This window comes from Wasmannia auropunctata, unplaced genomic scaffold (assembly GCF_000956235.1).
Source record: "Wasmannia auropunctata unplaced genomic scaffold, wasmannia.A_1.0 LD336047.1, whole genome shotgun sequence".
Taxonomy (NCBI): Eukaryota; Metazoa; Arthropoda; class Insecta; order Hymenoptera; family Formicidae; genus Wasmannia; species Wasmannia auropunctata.
Window position 1 is genome coordinate 77,109 of NW_012026843.1, and position 21,335 is coordinate 98,443.

General features: G+C 39.0%; 1 protein-coding gene across 1 annotated transcript in view; it reads right to left on the reverse strand.

Annotated features, from left to right (window-relative positions):
* Positions 1 to 3,137: 3,137 nt before the first annotated feature.
* The window catches only part of LOC105451686 (protein tincar), a 131,301-nt gene continuing 113,103 nt past the window's right edge, over positions 3,138 to 21,335 (reverse strand). Inside the window, exons 8-15 of the mRNA XM_011692290.1 lie at positions 13,126 to 13,713; positions 11,970 to 12,157; positions 11,231 to 11,424; positions 9,618 to 10,120; positions 9,078 to 9,279; positions 8,172 to 8,304; positions 6,947 to 7,153; positions 3,138 to 6,436 (exon numbers count right to left, since the gene is read on the reverse strand). Coding sequence (XP_011690592.1) covers positions 5,345 to 6,436; positions 6,947 to 7,153; positions 8,172 to 8,304; positions 9,078 to 9,279; positions 9,618 to 10,120; positions 11,231 to 11,424; positions 11,970 to 12,157; positions 13,126 to 13,713 — 3,107 coding nt within the window. The 3' untranslated portion in view covers positions 3,138 to 5,344. The remainder of the gene's footprint in view (positions 6,437 to 6,946; positions 7,154 to 8,171; positions 8,305 to 9,077; positions 9,280 to 9,617; positions 10,121 to 11,230; positions 11,425 to 11,969; positions 12,158 to 13,125; positions 13,714 to 21,335) is intronic.

Below are 21,335 nucleotides of genomic sequence, written 5' to 3' on the forward strand. Positions count from 1 at the left end.
ATTAGGAGAAAGATTAGGAATAGTACAAAAGTAACTTTATATTTTCCGTTCAATCTCATTCTCTGTATATTCAGAAATGCTATATAAATTTTCTATTTAACTCCAAACGAACGGTATACCGCGAAAATACTGTGTCATGATTGATGATTTCGAGATGCGTGCCCGTCGTCAACGATTAACTATTTTCTATGATGGTCGTCGCGATTACGCCGCAGCAATATCCGCCGTTCATTGTGCAGTTATCAAAAGATAGGTTTTTTTTTTCTTTGTGCTACTACCGTTGCTGTGTGCATTCTTAAAAAATTGTATCAATGGCGATTGCAACGGCGCGATCAATAATGTATCGATTGTATATACGCGTGCTAACGCTATCAGGATTCTCCGTTGGATGCCTGATAAATTATGAATGCTGCTCGCAAAAGAAAGTTAATCCACATTATTATTCTTGAAAATATATAATGAATAAAGTACTCGACTTAATACTTAATTTTTTTTTACAATGTTGGCAATTTAGAAGAATCTCCTGAGCAAACTAAAAATATTAAATAATAATTAAAAAGAAAGATTAAAGAAATTTGATTTGTATGTATACGACATTAATAACTTTTATTCAATTTATATAACAAAACGATAGAAAATAAATTAGAGCAGCAAGTAAGTTTTTTAGTAAGCAACAAGAAAGTTAATCGCTAAAAGCTAAAAATATATCGAGGTAAGTCGTATGATCTGAAATTGAAAATTTATTCTTTTTTTTTATTTAAATATATAACTTGAATGAATTGAAGATAAGAGAATATCGCAACGGAGATTTCTTGATAACGGACACGCGCGCGAATGCGTGGAAGAAAGTGTCATGCCGAAGCATTTGGATTGAGAAAAATACGTGATTCTAGCGTTATGTATCTACGTCGAAACAGAATCGAGGGTAGCATTATCGGACTATACAGGGCTACGAACAGGAGAGACAGAATAAATCTTTCCAAATTTAAATCTCAAGTTTCTTCTCTTTTTCTCTACGAAAATTCTCCTCTATCCTCTTCATCTACTAGCGTATTGAAAATAGTCATTAAAAAATATGTTCGCACTACATTGGGTATCATTAGAGCTCATTGATCATTAAGAAGTCTGGTCCAGCCCTTGATCGATGCTTCGTGCTATTGCTTGAGTATCCCTCGTAAATGTCTTCGCGAAATGCATGGTCCTTGCGAGATGATATGTACGATCGGCAATGACAAAGCGCTCGATAAGTCGTATAAAAGTGACGGACTTGCCGTTTTTTTTTTTTTTTTTTTTTTTTCGTGATCAATTGGTCGATCTCTTGTGCTTTGATAGGTGCTTTCCACACAGCTTACAAGACAACCGCGCTTATTCACGGTTCACGGACAAAGAATCGGAAACTCAAAAATCTAAGTCTAAATCTGCACTACGAATCGAATCTATCTCGTGAGTAGCTTGATAAGCCCATGTGAGTATTCAAAATGCCGCTAAAAATGTACTGTTACAGGATGAAATGTCTCCTTGATATATAGTATCAAGATCAATCATTACAACCCATTAGATTTGCACTTGGATTACTCATCACATTTCCTCGTGTAATACCTTAAGTAAATGGAAAGCGCGGAATTTTTTGTTCAGAGTAAATCTTCCCTGCACGATTTCGTGAGCTATTTAATTACCTTCGCTCGTTATAACAACTCCGTAACAGAAATATTCTATGAACAAGGATGAGAACACCCGCTACTTCTAATACTGGAAGATACTTGAAAAATACAGATATTTTGGTTTCATATTGCATTGTCTCATGAAAAGTATGAGTCCCCGAGCAATGCCGTACAAGAACGCGCTCACACTTTCCTTTTTTTTTTTATTGTTGCAGTTATTATCTTTACGGAATGCGTAGAATGCCTTTTCAGCCGCAGCCACATGTCACACTGGTATACAATCGTAATACTACTTGTTCATCATTGCGTCCGTATTTTCATATCGGTGATTACAAAAAGTGTTCTTACGCTCACCACACGCACACAAGTAAGTGCAATACTTCATTTCATTTACTTCGAAAAATGATACGTACAATTTTATACAAAGCTGACAATATATTATAAAACATTTGACAATGACAATAATAATAATAATATAGATAGATAGGCAATAATACATCATAATAATAATGAAGTCAAAAAGATCATATTAATTGACATGAATTGCAAATCAGTGAATTCATTTATTTTTTATTTTTTATAAATTAACGTATTAAATTTATTTATTGATCTCAATTGAAACGATATAACTCCATTTGTCTGATCTTTTTTCCAACTTACGTCAGTTTCAATTATTCCTTCTTAGCCTATCGCAATCTGACGGAAGGCCAATTCGCTGGCTTGTATACGCAATTAAATTCGTTTTCTGTTAGAAAACGAATTTGATTACCCTTGTCGAATAATTACAAATCAACGATATGCATTGCCATCCGTGGTATGCAACATTGTTTTAATATTGATATATATCGTTGGGCGGACAAACTGATTTGTAACAACTTGACTTCCGGAAGATTCGTCGAAGAGTGGAAGGTGAAACGAACGTTGCGTCATATTATGCGGCAATGTTCTGCTGCATTAAATTGCGAGAAAGACTTAACATTGAGGATGCGACGCATCCTTCGTGAGACCAGGTTCTCTACCATCACGCGTCTCATAGAGTGATATATAGTCGCGAAAGAACACAACTTAGAACGAGAACGTATGCTTTATATCTATATCTGTATATATATATATATGTATATATGTATATGTACGTATGTATCGATAGCATACGCACAAGTAAATGCCTAGGTACGAGTAAACGAGTACGGTGATTACTTATATTGACAAAAGGACGAAATAACATGGCAGTCGACGAAACAAGTAAATGTAATTCGAGATCTGCAGATCTCTCTTTCATGATTGAATGGCAGTAAATCGTTCCTCAATCCGCTTGTCATAGACCGCGCTCTCTCTTATCTCTCTCTCTCTCTCTCTTCTCTCACAAGCGCCAACAATTTATTTGAATATATATTGCAAGCATTAAATATAAATATACTCGTTGTATCGTTATAAATTATGTAAATAGAAATGAAGCGAAAATTTTATTTTATGTTTTTCTCTCCCAGAGAGAAGCAATATAAAATGAAATGTACGAAAATTCGCATTTATGTATATGCATTGTGCGCATATACTTTGCGCAATTCTCCTAACGAAAAGATAGAACATTAAAGCTACGAAGGGGTGCTGGGCTGTTCGCAAATAAATAAATAGCACGTATTATCTCCTCGCGGTAAATCTCTAACTTTATATCTTTATATCTTCAGCCCTTGGCTCACTGGGTTTTAATTCTATAAGTAACGGAACCGTCCCTTTTCTGATTGTGTGTGTGTGTATATGTATGTGTATGTGTGCTTATATTAATTTCAATGGCACTGCTAATATCGCACATCTTACGACACGATTACGATCAAAGTGGCAGATTATAGTTACCGTTATCAGGCCATAAAAAGATTCAACGTAACGGTATATAATATTTGCAGCATACCCCGAAAATCTTGTCAAGGCCGAAAATCGTACGACTTACAATCTGCGCTTGTGTATTTTACAGTGACTCATATAAAACCGCTCGCGTATTCGTCTCGCACGTAATTCCTAATTATTTTTAAACATACATTTCATAGAAGATTCGACAAACAAACATTTATTCTCGATAAATCTATAAAAAAAAAGGAAACAAAGAAAAAGACCGAAAGCAAACGAAAGAAGAAACGTATTGCGCATAACTTGAATGTGCATTCCGATGGCTCTTCTTCTTCTTCTCATCTTATCGCATAGTAGCGACTCATCGCGCCGAGTCGCAGAGTACAAACAAACAATTGGCAATGTACAAATTACGTTTTAACAAAATTTACAATTATCGGTGGAAAAAAGATCTTAATCGTCGATACAAAAGCTGTACGAAGAGGAAGGGGGGACGACCCACATGATTTTTCCACATTCTTCTTTCCTTAACCGACTAATCCTTAATTCACTCTATACACGAATTTTATTTAGGACAACACAATAACTTTTTTTTTTCCGTACCGTAAATGGGATAACTATACGTTATTCTCACTCTCGCCTGCCCGTTCTCTTGCCGCATTTAAATGCGGCATTAAGCGCTAATTTCTTTCTGTATTCTCTACCTCTGCCCCCGTGATATAAGGAAATGAGAAAGATGATTTCAGCTATAAGCACACGTCGACACGTATCGAGAGACGTTTGCGCAAACTCGAGAGCCAGCAGGGATTTATTATTACTTATATAATTTTTAAATTGTATTATACTTTTTGAAATCCGCTTTACTTTCCGTTAAATTGTGATATATGTGCATTACTTATACTTTTGCAATAATTAGTTATTGTTGCTTTAGAACTATTTTGCATTAATCCAGACCGAAGTTCTCTTGACCGAGGCATCTATTGTTTTACCATTATTGTTTATCATTATTCCATTTCAGATATCTTCCTTTATTGCTGTGAGGTTAAAGATAAAATGGAATATACGTAATCACAACATACAGGATATGTATGCAACGCGGAAGTGATGTCTTTTAATTACAATTACCTCCATAAGCTACCTGTGGGATATTATATATATAATCATTTATATAGTCAACTTGTCATTTCTTTATGTGTTTACGTTGACGCACGTTGCTCATTCAAATGAATGGAATTTTTCACGTTTGTACGCAATTTATGCAATAAACTCTATGTTAATATCATAGACGCACTTACACAAATAATCGGGTAAAATCTGACCGAGACACGTCGAGATCAGATTGTAAAAAAATAGAGATAACCCGTATTTTAAGGAATGCCACATTTATTATACGTTAATAAACGGCAGAAATTGATATGTCGTTTCGATCTTAATCCGATTAATTTCCTTAAAATTCCGATGTTTGAGCATGCGATATGAAATACGTAAAAGCTTCTTCTTTGATCCATACTGACGAGTAATGCAGCGTATTAAATGTGTATTATAACCGTGTGAGTCCTAGAGATTCATCGATTCCGAAGCAAGATATTCATAAGATACTCCTCTCGAGTTCGCGCAAAGTTTTTCTCTCTCTCTCTCTCTCTCTCCCTCTCTTTGTCTATTACATTTCATCATTCTCATCCATAAAGCATTTGGGGAGATCATAATCGTGACATCGGTACACGCTACGCCTGGAAACTGCGCTCCCCACCGATGTCATTTGTCATCACGAAAATATCAATACGAAAATACCAGGTATCACCTAACGCGATTTAAGTTCGTGACTACGCAGCCCTCGGACTTTAGTGGGGCAAACACGTGTCGGAGTCCCCGCTGCTGGCCATGGAGAAGTTGGCGGAGTCCCGGTCGCTCTGTCTGATCTGCGCGGTGACCGTGAGCTTGTTGTTGCTCTGCGGCATCTGCGGGAAGGTGTGATGGCCCGGCAGAGCCCAGGGCTGGGTATGCACGTGCACCGGCGGGAATCTCTTGACGAAGGGATTGCTCGGGCCAACGGCGTTAGCGTGGAGCAGCCTGACGCCGTTATGATGCGAGGGGAGAGTCGTGTGCGCCGGCACGGTGGTGTGGACCTGCGGCGGCACGAAGGTGTGCCTCGGCACGGAGCCGCAGCTGCCGGTGGAGCCGCCGCTCATGTTCGCCGCGGCCACGCTGTGGGACGCGTGCGGCAGCGGCATCGTGGAGCAGTGGGGATAGGTGACGATAGGCTGCGTGGGATAGTGCGGCAGAGTCGCCGAGGAGGCCTGTATGCGGATGTCGTTGCTCTCGGTGAAGGAGGTCATCCTCATGTTGGTGGAACGGCCGAACGGTTCCTCGTTCGGATTCAGCGGATCCGTGACCTTCGCGCGCGAGAGCTTGCGGCGGATCACGACCGTCGCCTCGTTGGGGTTCTCCAGGATAACCGCCGGGCAGCCGGCGCCGCCGATCTCGTTGCCGGCGGCGTTGCTGTACGGCGGCACGTGGTTCACGTATTGCGGCGAGGAGAAGGACTGGCTGGTGCCGGGGCGACTGGTGGGCGGCGAGAAGGTCATGTTCGCCGTGGGTGGCTGCGTGCCGCGCTGAAGGGAGCAGCTGCGCCACTGCTCGCGCGGCTCCTCGCGCGGCTCCCCGGTCAGGTCGTCCACGCTGGTCGCCCGACGCTGGGAGCTGCTGTGGCTGGCGTTGCTGGCGTTACTCGCGTTACTGTGCACGCCGCTGCTCGACGTCTCGCTGTTGCTGCTGGTGTTGCTGTGCCCGGTCACCGAGCCGGCGCCGCCGCCGCCGCTGCCCACCGTGTCCAGGGGCGGCGAGTTCGACGAGTCCGAGCGTGGTGTCAGCTCGTCGTGCGGCATCCCCGAGTCCGCGCGACGCAGGCACCGCGGCGTCTGGCCGCCGTTCATCTGGAAAGTTCCATCGCTGAGTTACGATTGCGATTTCTGGCTGCGCGGTGTTGTAAAAGCGACGAGAATACACATATACCGCGAGAATACGTATCATAGGGAAGGACGATGCACAAATGTACGTTGAAGTAACTACGTGTAGTCTTCTTTAACAAACTGCGTTTCGTTTTTTTTTTTTTTTCTTTGGACACTACACAGGACACAGGGCTAATGTGGAGTTTCTTCGTGCGAAGTTTTGGACATTGCAAACGATGGATCGAAACTGTCATTACATATAAATTACTATTTGTAAGAGCTATTCTTAATCATGGTCATTTTTTTATCATGACTATCACCAAGAGAACTGGACTTAAAAAAATGTCCTGTTCTCCAGCAGTAAATTAGTACGTGATTTCTCTCACATTCTCAATCGTCAATTGATTCGAGTGTTGTCGCGAATATTCAGTGCAACGACAGTCTCGTGTCCTCGTCTACGTGAACCAGACAATGCGCAGTTAAGGTTGTTAGTACCTGGACATTTGTAGTTAGTGGCGCCGTGACAATATCGGTGGTTGGTGCGGATGTTGGAGTCGGAGGTGGCAGCGGAAGCGGCTCTTCCGCGGGATCGGGTAGAGGATCGGGGGTCAGAAGGGGCGAAGGATCACCCTCCGACGGTTGTAGGTCGCGACTCGCATTCGCGTAGTAAGTCACTTGATCGTCGTTCACGCACTCGAGCAACTGTCAAAAGGCGGCGCCGTTAGTAATTCGAGAGCAGAACGTTTTAGTTTCATGCGATAAAAATATGTAGTATTAGTAGATGAAAATTATTTGTAAAACTGAAGTTGCGACAAGATAGCCAGGCTGCACATCTAGCTGTTAAGCTGTGAAAACTTTGTGTAGCTCTATACATTATTGTATATATTTATTATTATTATATATATATTTAGATATGTAGAAAACATGTCCGTTATTTTGCATACATTAACACACATTAATTAAAAACGCATATGTTAATAAAAGACATATTAAGGAATAAAAATTCTATGCAAAACAATCATAGATATCTATTACATACATCAATAAAGTTATCGCTTTCGTATAATTTTTTTTGTTTCAGATTTTTATGCTCTTATTACGTATCGATGAATTATATAAACTACTTTTTATAGAGTTATTACATACATGTATATTATTCTATTATATAATATTCTATATAATAATATATTATAATTATTATAAATAAGCCATGATATATTTAAGTCATGCTTATTGTAATAAATTATTCTAACAAATTTTAATAATATAATTATATCTACATTACAAGATTAGTGGACAATTAACAAGAAAAAGGCACACGTAGTTAATTGATGTTACGTGAAAGTACAGAAATATCTTTGTGTGTATCTTACATTCCTGAATTTAGGTATACCGTCCCTACGACTTATCGGCCATCTTTGCCACTGTCAAAAGCAAAGAAAATCTCTAAATTAAAAGCGGCGCAGAGTGCAATGAGAAAATGTATTCGGTGCAATCAAATAGAGCACGATAAAGGAACTTCGGAAGTAAATTAAAAAGAATTCTTGAAAAGGAAAGATTGGCAGCTTTATCAAAATGAATGACGTGTATGATAAAATGTATACAAGATAGATTCTTAAAATTAAAAATATTACGTACATTACGCTCTATATGTACGAAAAAATAATTAAAATAATTCTTCTTTCTGTGAATAACTTAACGGGGTGTACATATAGTTTACCTTGTTTTCTTCAGAGGTAGAATCATCGGCAGGGTCCAGCGAGGTAATTAACGGTAGCTCGCGTAACGTGGCGTAATCTCCGTCATCGTCAGGCCCGCCGTCAGCGACGCCTCGTCGGGTTTTTCCCTTATTACTAGAAATCAAAGATGGTGTTCAATCAAATGACGTTCTATGTCTCCGTGCACACAGCGATTGCCGAAGAGATTCAAGAAGGATGGAGAAATAGTGACAGAATGATCGGTTTGGATAAAGTATATCAAGCGGAATAGATATGGGGGGAAGCGGGGGGGCTATACACAACAGATGTATACGCAGAGGTGAAATGCGAAGAAATTCTTGAAAGCTTCGAAATACATGTGAATACACTAGCGCATATAAACGATGACAAGGCACCAGAAGTAAAGAGAAATATCTCAGTCCAAGATATTCGAATTCAAGGCGTTTGAACATTGACAACAGTAATAGATGATAGGAGAAACTATAGTAGAATGTCACAGAGTACAACATGAATCATATCTCAGGTGAATATTGTGTACGTATAGCAAATTGTAGGGATAAGGAGGCAGAATGTCTCAGGATTCAATAGCTCCAGTACATTGTGTTTTATCGAAATAAAGCCCGAGCCTTACCAATATATATATATATATACATATATATATGCCATACAATATTTTATTTCAAAAAAGTTTCTTTTATCTCGTGAAGATACGGAGAGAAGAGAAAATAAGTACTACCACAATCTAATTATAGCCGTTTGAAAGAGTCCGTTTTACGTTTAATATTTCAAACGTGATAAGGAACGTGGATAGAAAGTGCTACTTGTATTACAGGTGTAACGTGGGCAGAGTGGTAAAAGCGTAGAAACAGATACACAAAGACACCAAGAGGAGGGAGGAGGGTAGTTACCGCGAGCCTGACGTACTAGGCAGGTCGTTAAAGGTGACCTTATGCTTGAGCTTCTTGTTCAGCCAGCCCTTGTCGGACGTCGGTGCGCCGCCGGTGTCGCTCGGGGATTGCGTAGGCGAGGGACGTAATTTCGGCCTAAGCCAGTAGATCTGCTCGTCACCGTCAGCCGTCGATTCGCCGTCAACTCCGTCGACGTTTCCGCCTGCAAAAGGCGCGGAAAAGGATAAATCGCTTTCAGGTATTAGCCGCGCGTACTTTCATCGATCAGGGCTTTAAGCCCCCGTGGGCTCTATTTTATTTCACATTCGCCCCCCTCCCCCCCGCGTCCGCTGACTTTTTCGGCGGGAAAAAAGAGAAGGCACTCATCCTTCAAGAAAAATCCCGGAAAATATATGATCAGATATAAAACGACTCAATTCTTTCAAAAATGTCGTTTATCTGGTGGCGCTGAGGTAGAAGCTGATGCGCGATGTCCGGTAAGAGTGCAAATCCGATTTACCGGATTCCGGGAAGGCATACTTCGCCGGTACGTTCCATTACCTTGCGATCGGGCCTTCCTCTCCATGGCGGCCTTCTGTATCACGCTCATGATGGCCCGCTTCGGCGAGGTGTCGGCGATGGTGTAAGTTCTGCCGTTACCGACGACGAGCAAGGGCGCGCTGGTGCCGTCGTCGTCGTCCCGCGCCGAGAGCAAGTCGACGTCGGTCACGAGCTTGACCGACCTCGCGGATCTCACGGTGGCGCGTCCGATGGTCACGCGCAGCTTGAACGTCCAACGTTGCTTGATGGTGAGGAATATCCAGAGGAGCAGCCAGAGGAGGAGATGCAGGATCATGCCGACGATGCAGGCGAGGATGGCGCCGTCCAGGCTGCCGCGGTACACCACCGTGTAGTCGTAGAGCAACGGCGTGCCGCAGATCACGATCGCCAGGAACACGACGAACGCGGCGCAATGCGGCAGGTAGACCCAGCCGTTGCCCTCGCGTCCGTCCTTCGACAGGATCACACGACGTTCGCGCTCCTGATTCAGGAACGCCGTGAACCTGCACATTGCATGACGCGCGATTAAATACCCGTCATATCGTTTGCTTTATACATTTATAATTATTGGTCTGTGCGCGAAGTTAAGTAAAAAGAGAGAACACGGACGAGAGAGAGAGAGAGAGAGAGAGAGAGAGAGAGAGAGAGAGAGAGTTATTCTTCTTCAGAAAAAGAAAACCTCATTTCCTTTGTACATCGCGAATTGACTTTAATAAGCCAAAGAAAATAAGCTCCGATTTTAAATAATTATTATCTGCCGATACGATAATAAGATATGATATAAGCTGTGAATTACATTCAGTTTTCTGAGAACTATCACATTAACTTTATGTTGTAATCGATTTTACGTTAAATTTATTTTATTACTTATACACTTTGAATGTAGCTAAAACGATTGTACCCTAGCTTTAACTTCCTCGTTTAACGCGGACTACTTTTTTTATTTTGTTTTAAATAAATTAAATGGAGTTAAATGGAAACAATGTTTTTCTTTTAAAGATTCTTTCAAGAGATATCCCGCGATACCAATGGGATTGTTAATTGCTATCCTTTGTCGGATGCTATGGAAAGCCGAGAAAGGAGGATTGGGTTGTATTGAGAAAACCATTGAGTTTCATACTGAATAATAACAGTATCGGGGAGTCACGCTTGTCTGTCTTACGCGTACAAGTGCTGTTTCAAATTAGCGAATTAGCAAGTCAGATAAAAGCCGGATAAATGGAAAGTAAAAATTATGGGGTCGTCGAATTCCGCGAGAAAAATATTGCTGCGTTTAATGAAGAAGAAATAAACTACAAGGTGAAATAAATTACAAGAAGAGATGAATTAACAAACATACATAAAAATAATTTATGACATCCTCGTGTTTTCAAAACAAAATGTTGGAGACCTTCCATGAAAAGAATAGATTGACAAGCGTCTGATGCAACGCGTTCTTGCACGATGATCCTCGCGCAATCTAAAGAGTAAACTTGCTCCTTATCTGATAACGGCGGATGGGCCAGATAATTTTCTTTCGCGAAAGAAAGTCCCGGCAAGTAATCTCAGCCGAAGTTTAATCGAAATACGGGCCGAATAAGCTCGCTGTGCATAACAACACGCTAAATATTTACCTGCCATGAGCGTAGAAGTACATGACCATGCTGGAGCAGAGCACTAGAAAGGACGAGAGGCCGAAGAGCACGAGAGTTACGGGGGGATCTAGCAGAAAGTAGGAGTCTCCAAATATTGTCGAAATTGTACTGGTTGTCGGCACGGTGCGATGCCGAAGATGCGGCAGGACTTTCAAGGCACCTACCACCTGGACCTAAAAATATATATATATACTTGATCAAAAATGTGATTTTCATTATTATAAAATACATGAAGAGACAAATGTCTAAACAGATATTAATAAAAGAGATAAATTTTTTCTTCAAAATGTAAAGGACAGCGTTATTTTATTTAAATATATATTGCAAAGTTAAGGAATTGATCATTTTTTTAGATAAGATTAAAATTGACACGAAATAGTTACGAAACTTCAGATTTGTATTACTAAAATTGCATCAATTGTGTCAATTTTAATAACGGCTTTGCATTTGCTTTCTGAATTATTAAATGGTTATTTCTCTTTTAACTTATACCGACAAATTTCTGATGTTTTTCGAATAAAACGTAGGCGTCGTATTCTACGATACATTTCTCGGAGGAGACTTTCGACGTTTCTCGGATTCCTTAGCGTTTCATTAACTTTTATTAAGTTTTCTTGTATCCGCAGAGAATATCTCGTGTATACGCGAGACCGACTGAGACGTTAGTCCGAAGTTTCCCGTGAGTTTTAACTGGCATCGAATACTTTGCGTTGCTTACCTTGTAAAGGACGGACATTCCAGCGTAAGCCAGCAGACTCTGCGCTGAATTTATGACCAGCTGCAGACTGAAAATCGTGCCCAATGCTTTGTTGCACGACCAGAAGACGGCGGGGTACCTTACCGAGTAGACGCCGAGCGCGGCGGCGTAATTTAGATATTCCAACGTAATCGGGCCGTATGACTCGGCTGAAAAATGAAGTACGCGACGTGTAAATAATCTCGTTTTCAACGAGCGCGTATTTCCGCGATATTTATTCTATCACGGTGCGAAGTCAAATTCAACTACCGGCGCAATTTTACAAGGTATTACGAAAAAAATTACGCGCCACTCAACTTATTAATTTATACTTTTATGTCATCACACGTTTTATGATAAAATAAAACCCTTTTTTATTTAGTGTCTTCAGTAATTATTTTTTATTATTTTCGTAACGCTTGCAGCTTCATTGGTTTTTGCTCTAAAAATATTTTTTAAACTAAAAGATCTCATTTTTAGATAAAAGGTAATTAATTCTCTCCTTATTATAGCTACGTCTTACAAATATTATACACACTGCAATCTATATTTTCATATCTGTAAATATTATTATATTGTATTAGTTCCTCATAATTGTATATAAAGTTTTGTATATAAAGATTTTATATAGATAGCACGTATTTTAATACATATTTAAAAACTTCTCGGTAACACATAAAATATTATTATTTAATTTCAGTTAAAGTTCGGTTGTAAAAATTATTAAATACAATAAGCTTGCAAAATTATAACTTAAAATATTTTAGATGAATTTTATCAAAGATAAAAAAAATTGTATTGTGTATAATGATTTTGCAATGCAAATTGCTATATACAATTGCAATAAAAATATCTAAAAAAATCCGTAAAAGTTTTTAAAATGTTAAAATGTGTTTATAAATCCTTTGGGTTTGTTTGTTATTTAATATGCAAAAAAAATAGAAATATTTTTTCATATTTTTGTGCATATTATGTGATAAATAAATGATTTATAAAAACATTTTGACATTTTTAAAAAACGTTTAAGAATTTTTCGGCGTATTATTTTTGTTGAAACTGCTGTTGAATAATTAAAATGCTGTTAAATATTAAAAACGAAAGCGTTACAATTCAATGTGTAGATTGAGAATTGGTTTACCTGTTTGCAGTTCCAGATTCAAATTTTCGGGATGATCAAGATCGGCCAGACTGTTCATTGTTAATGACATACTTTGAGCCGTCATGTTACCATCGACGACTCTGGCGGGTTTAGCTGTGGTGGACAACCTCATGAGATTCTTCACCTTCGATCTGCCCTTCGAACTACCGTTCCTGGTGAGGGGTCTCGCAGTCGAACGTCTCGCGGTGCTATTTTTCGGCAGCGATGCCATTTTCGGAGTTGTCGAAATCACTTCGGTGCTCGCCGTAGATTTGCTAGGAATCGTACTAGGGGACGAGGTGTGGGATAAAGGCGGATCTGTAACAATTGGATAGAGAACAGTCCAGAACCGAGTTGTCTCGGTTCGAGGCTCGACAGTATCTGGAAGCGCCATGTTTGTTAAACTAGATGTTGGAGTGGTGAGTTCATCGAGGTTCTCGTTAATACCATCCTCCAGGGTTACGAAAGCTTGAGGAGTTACTGAGCCAGTCATTGTACTCAAGTTGCCGATCGGATTCATGAAACTTAGCAACACCAAGCGATCGCGATGTATCACCATCCAGTCCAGATCGGTCCTCCATATGGCATCTGTAATGAAATAACAGAATATCTACTTGAGTAAAATAATTTAATATCAAAAACCCTCTCCACAAATTTTTAAATTGTTAGTCACAAGGTTGTATTGTGTAAAATTGTGTAAAATATACTTTAAAGTGTTCAATATATTAAAACATTATTTTAGAGATCATGCGTTTGTTTGGAAGTCTCAATTTTGTTCGTTTTTTTAACAAGAGAAAAAATATACGATTGAGAGAAAAAAATATACGATAAAAAATGAACGTAATTCATTTAAATAATACACTTTAATAATACTGTTGTTAATAATTATTATTATCAATAATATATATATATATATAATTTTTTTTTTTTTTTGTAAACTTCGGTGAACTTTTATTGCCTTAATATATGGCTGTCAATTTCCTAGATTTTTCAATTTTTTTGCGAGACGTGATTCAATTATCCTCCAGCCACTCAGCTGGACGACCTTTTTTGCGATACCCTGCTTTATAACTGGTTTTATTGCATACGGTAAAGCGATGGTGAGCTCGAAAAGGGACAATGGCAGCACGAAACGTTTCTTCGATCGAGTGACCCTCGAAGAGTCTCGTGGCAGAGTGTTCCAGAAGAGATAAGTGTCGTCATGGTACCGACCATTGATTTGCGTTATGTTTGGTCAACACTAGACAGTCCGTGTGTATTCAATCGCAAAAAAATTAAAATTAACGAAGAAATTATATTTAATATAATTATTGATAATTTCTTATTTACAGTTTATAAACGTCACATTATTAATATACGGAAAAAATAATGTACTAACAGCATCAGTTCAATTGAAAATAATCTTTATCAATGAAATAAATCATTATCAATGAAATTAATGAAATAAATAACATTTCATTAAAACAAGAAGATGTATTTGTTTCATTAATATTATTATTAAATTAACAAAATTTTAATTATATATTATAGATTGCTATTAGCTAATTGCTGTTAACATAACATTTTTCTTCGTGTACCCAATAATTGCATAATTAAAATACAATAACACTAATTGTAAAAATAAAATAAAATTGTAAATAGAGATTTAGTGAAAGCAGTTAAATTTAAAATGAGTACTTGCATGATTTTTATTCGACATAGTTCATATTTAATAAAATATAATTACACATTTTTAGTGCAATGCCATGGAATCAAGTTCATTTGCAATCAAGTTCTTTTCTCACGTGTTCCGGCTCATTAAACTTTCACTTGCCACAGCTTTCACGAAAGTTTCTAAAAAAGCTCTGAATAGATATTGAAGCGCGAAAAAAAAATACCAATATATCGATTCCCTGCCTGGAACAATTCACTCCCCTCTGTCTCCAGCATTGGTAAGAGTTCTTTTTTTCGTCGCCACGATTTATCGTAAGGTGCTTCTGGGGTTCTCTTAAGTTTCGTTTTTGTCTTGATCTGTTTCTTATTGGCTTCGCTTTCATTCCTGCCGCTTTTAGTCGCCTTTGAACTTTGCGCGAACGTTATCGATTCAATTGAACACATCGGGGAGCAAGATTTTATTGTTAGTAACTGCAGTATCAAAAAATATTCTTATATTTATCGCTATTTTATTTTACTACGCGCATCCGTAAGCATTATGTATATTTTCAAGAGATGTAGCATCAAATTTTAAGTAATAAAATATAAAACCGTATCGAGAAAATTTCTAATATTAAAATGTAAAAGTTTTTACAAGTTTGTCACGATTTAATGAATAATATAAAAACAGCAAGAAATTTATGTGGTATATGACATTTCTTTAATATAATTCTTATAATAGATGTTATAGTAGTCTTATAATTGAAATCAAATGCAATAGTTAGGTATTACAAATTATATGTGTTTGTAGTAATATACAACTTATTTACATTTGTTTTCTTTTAAAGAATTTTACCTTTTTATTTCCATTATATTTGATACGTCTTAAGATAATCGGATGTATGATCACGTTGAATTAATTTTTTTTTTTTTTTTTTTTTCACAAAATTCATCGTGCTAATATCCTGTACTAGACGAATGCCGCGTTGAATTAATTTTATCGCCGGCGGAAAATTAAATCTGTCCGTCTCAGTAATTGGTTTTAGTTAATGAGCCCTCGACGAAACTTTGCCGTCTGACATAATATTCGCTCGAATATAATATTGCCGCGACAATATCGACGATTCACGTCGAATGATTAAATTTTAATTAGAGCTATTTTCGACAATGTCCGAGTAAATGATGAAATTAGAGAACTCTTTTGCGACGGATTGTAATCTAACTAGATGATTCAAAAAAAGAAATAATAATTATATTTAAAATAGAAATAGAAATTACATTTGTCGACATTTTTTACGAAAATAAACCGTGCTTCATTTAATTTGAAATTATTTGATTTTATATATTAATATGTTGATGTAATAAAAAGAGATCTTTTAAGTTCGTGATATTTTGCTCTTTCGTAGTTTAAACATATTAAATCGTTAACGCTGCGAAAACGTTTAAATCCAGCAAGTTGTCGGATTCAGCGGGTCAAAACGAGCGTAAACCGCCGGGATCCCATACGTGTGTTCATCCGAGTGTTCCCGATTCTTCCGTAAATGGACAACACAGAAACGATGAATGCTGAGAGAGCGAAAATCGCGCGGGAAATCCAGACGAGAGAAGGCACAAAGTCGCGCTTAATTGACCGTCCCTCACATCCTGACCATTTATCCTTTCCTCGGGGTTCGAAATATTTTTAGCCTTGGAATACGACGTAATTACAGCCGGGGGATTAAACTTGTCTCAACCTCCGAAGTCCCCACGCCGAGGTTCCGCATTCTCAGTATCTTTAATCCCGCCGGGGATGACGTAGAAGGGGTTAAGTCGCGCGAGAGGAGGACAAAAATGCTGATATCCCGCAGCCTTAAGTCAGATTACGTCGCTTTCACTCGACCTTCCCTCGCAGCGGTAGACGCCACCTGGTAGTGTACTTTAATCGCACATAATTGCATCCAAACGAATTGTAAATGTAAAAACGTTACGCAGATACGTTACGGTCAAGCGATAGCATTAGAAATAGCAAAGATTGAAATATAAAAAGCGTTTGCGAGTAAAACTTATCTAATAACAATAATAGTGTCTCCTTTTCCTCTTTCTTCTTTGATTCCTATAATTTAACTCTTATACATTCACTTTAGTTTAAGAGGTTGTTTCAACTTTCCAACTTGCAATAAGGCACATGTATAGAAGAAACCGTCTTCTATTCGAAGTTATTCTACTATATATCCGAGGTGCGTCAATAGCAACCTCCAAGAGGAAGCACAGTTGTTCCTCTTGGAGACCTTTGAAGAGGAAGAACAATTTTGCTCTTCCAGACAGACTTCTTCTGCTTCTTCTTCTTCTTCTTCTTCTTGAGAAAGACTTTCAGAACGGTTTTCTAAGAACTACAACTGTTGAATATCGAACGCACGTATGTTACACGAAAATATAACCGCTCGAGACTGCGCGAAAGTTTAATAAATTGGGAAATTTACCGTTAGTCTTTTACGTTAAGTGAGGTGAAGGGCTTGATTAATTAAAATGTGTTGATATTGGTTGACATTGCGCACTTAATGAGCAATGGCCAAAAACATTTCCGTATAAAGCAACTCTGGTAAGCGTGTTATTGCAAATTTACCAATTCGTGTAATTGTATTATATGACGGTCGCAGCCGATGAAATTTGCATTCTTGGATAGACATATTTAATCGGTTTATTTTACATGTTAAATGGCTTATAAAACTACATCACCGCACGTTTCGAGTATTGCCTGCTTTTGTCATAAAAGTTTTCATTGTTTTAAACAGCCTATCCCTTGTTTGGATACGACATTGTGTTTTCATTTACAACGTATTGCAGTGTGTATCAACTCTATATGTTTTCCTTTCCGTTTATATAGCTTGGATATATTTATAAGAAAAATATAGACTGAATTATCCAAACCTCTCTGATGAAAAGAATTATTGTTGTTAGATTAGCAATGCATTCTATTATATGCGATCAATTTAGTTTTTCAATGCAATAAATTTCGAATTTCAATTCGAATCAAATGTTTGCTATGCGCAGAAATTAGTGTAGAGAATAAAAAATTAGAAAAAAATAATATGCGCATATTTTGTAACAATATAGTGAACATATTAACATATAGATTTTTTGAAATCACTCATCTTTGGTTTTTCTTCCTTCATATTAAATTGTACTTTTTATTCATTTCGATCTCTCAATAATTCAACATACATCTTAAAAGAATATACATATGTATTTAACATATATTCTTTTAAGAATACTGCAAACACAAAATTCATAGACGTCCACTGATTGACCAAACACCTACGCCATCAATATAATAATATCGCACTTTAATATAAACATATTTATTTAATCCTTAAGCATCTACGTGAGACATATAACATATAACTTCAAATTTTAAATTATCATCAGCAAAAAGAGTAGTAGAGTAATTAATAGACGCATTATATTGCTTCAATAAAGAAAATCGTGCATTTTGCTTTTACACAGATGGACGTTGTAACATTTTGTTAAAAAATTACAATAAAAAAATGTTTTACAGAATTGTCGCTTCAACTTAAAAGCCAAGATATTTTAAGTCAAGATATAAGCTCGTTAAATAATTCAACCCTGATACAATAATGCAACTAATCTGCATTACGTAGAGCTTAAGAAATGCAGCTCCTAATGCGCTCCGAAGATAACAGTATGTACAGTTAGACCTCCGGAGATGAGGAATTCTCTTTTTGTTGTAGAGAGCTGATCGCGGGGTCGAGAGAAGTAGACTCCGGTCGTGGCAGATAATCTTTCCTCCGCGCGCGTATGCAAGTCGCGGATACGGACTCACCGAGCTGCTAACGGTCACGTTCAAGTTCATGAATACAGGAGAGAACGACGTCGAGACCCCCGGGCATAGAAGGGTAGCTGCCGGCAGGCAGGTTGCAGCAACCCCCTGACCCCCGACCAGCCACCCGCTTCTCTCCCGTCGACGGAGGAGGGGGAGGAGAGGAGGGAGAGTCACGACAGTGACCTTTATAATGGCGTTATCACCGCCAACTCGGTATTCCGGCTCGGTAGACAAAACTGCCAGGCCGCTCGCGCTAATGTATTAACGGACAGCGATCGTACGGCGATCCTCCCCCTCCCCCCTCACCCGTGGTAATGTGACTTTTGCGAGCGACCCGCGTCGAACCCTTCGCGCGAATGCGCTGCTTCGTAAGGGCGAAGGGCGTGGGATACACCGGCGCCTTATTTCCTCTCGGATATGTCATTAATTAACGCGGCACACTTCGAACTTTAAGGCCAAACGAGAGCTGACCTTTCCGTAAAGTAACAATGAAGTGGTCGTCATCGCTGTTGATAATGTACTCTCGCTTATACGGAGTGCTGTATACATCGCGGATATGGAATCCATTATATTCTTGACACTGCAGACAGGCTTCGCAATGGGTATAAACCGTTGGATTACATTATAATGCGAAGAGAATGGAAGAGAGAGAGAGAGAGAGAGGTATGAAAGAGAGAATTCTATATGCGCGTCTATTTTTCGGCAATACAAATCTGCGATTACACGTCATCCGCGAGCGCGATTTTTTTCGTGACCCGCGATCACGCACTCGCGGTTTAAAAATTATTCATGCCGAAGCGTATGCGCGTGTAATGTATCGTTGAAGCGTGTTATTGGCATTATCGTCCGTATGATGCCTCCGCCGCGAGAAACGGTACGCGCCACGTAGAGCGGTAATGATAACACGCATGCATATTTTACGGGATATCGGATGCCGGAGGAATTGCCCATGAAACATGTTGCGCTGCGTTTGAGTCTATGAATATGAGATGCGTGCTCGGGTGAGATGCACTTGCGCCCCGCGCCGCAATACGCGCGCATGACAAACATCTTGCACCCACTTTCGCGACGTAAAAGGTATGGAGATTATGCATTCCGTATATGATTATATACATAAATATGGAAAAAAAATTTATACTATGGCTCATGCGGGTTTCAGCTGTTGATGAAGCTGTTGATTATACCATGGACTCTCAACATCTGACACCGGCAACTATAATTATATCTCCCACTTTTTTTACCGATAGAAAAACATGATTGCATTCTGGCAAGCTTCCGAGAACATGTGCAGTTGAACGTAAAAATTACTTTAATTATACACGGAAAGAACAATTTTGCTGAATCCAGATCTGAAAATAACTTTTGTTCAATAATCAAAAATTATTTTGTGCAAAAGTCAAAATGATTGCTGTAGAATATCAAAACGTTTTATAGCAATACTTATCATGTTTTAACATTCCAACAAATTATTTTGATGATTCAATCAAAAATTACTTTCAGATCTGTTTTTAGCAAAATTTTTAGCTCTTTCAACAAAATTGTTCTTTCCATGTGTTAATCCGTAAAGCGAGATGAATGATAAGTTGTAGAAAATTTACTTGGATTTTGACGTTAAGATCTAAATGAAAATTCAGTATAGCTACATTCTTGCGTTAATATTTTTACAATTTGATATAAATATTTAAATATATATATATATATATATATATATATATTACTGCAAAGTTTTGGAGAAAAAACCAGAAATTTACATTTTTGTAAATAAAGCCACGGACGTTCATTACATAATTTCGCGCGGTGTAGAAACGCGCAGGCTCGGTCGCGATCACCGACAATTACATTTCCGATTTTGCCGCTTGCGCGTGTGAGCGAGCATCACACAGCTCATAAACCACCGGCGCATCCCGGCACTTCCGGTACCGCGTCGAGCGGCGCGGCGTAACGCCCGGTGCGGGATGCGTTCAACTAAATCACCGATAATGAAATTGCGTAGCAAGCTGGGCGATATAGGCTTTCGAGCGTGTTGGCGTGTCGACCGCCAGATAGACAGGTGCCCCGTAGGTGTAATCGGCCGACCGGTCGATCCGGAAGACGAAGGGAGCCAGAGTAAGCGGGCGGAAGAGAGCGCGCGCGGGAGGAAAAGGGCGGAGTCGGTCGGCGTAATTTTATGTAAACTAATTACCCGCTAATTCGGTTATGGTCAACGTGCGCGGAATAGAGCCGTCAGGCCGGCTGCGCTGCAATCAACCCCGCAAGGGACAGCGCAGGGCAAACAGAATCAGCGGGTTTATAGAGAGGACGGTAGCGAAGAAAAGCGGAAGAGAGAGAGAGAGAAGAAGAAGCCGCGGGGACAGAGAACGATGGGAAGAACACCTCGTCGTTCTTCCTCGTTCATCGTTCCTGTCCCTTGGTCCCTTGGCGGTTTTGTCCCTTCGTTCCTTGCGTTCGCACGCGTCATTTCCGCCCCGCGAATGCATGAGAACGAAGAAAGAAGTTCACAATTCATGACAGCTGCGGTTGCTTATTCAAATTTTTCGTCCACGCCTTGCACCCTTATCTTGTGAGAGAATCCTTTGATATGTATAAATGATTATGCCAAGAGCTTCAGGTTTGTTCGAGCTTTCATCGCTTTTATTACTCGGGCAGGATTTCAAGTAATTAACGCGCTTTTCTTTCTGATACTTGAATTAACAGAAAATTGGATGATATGTGAATATATGTACCTATGTCTCTGTGTGTATAAATTCATATTAACAGA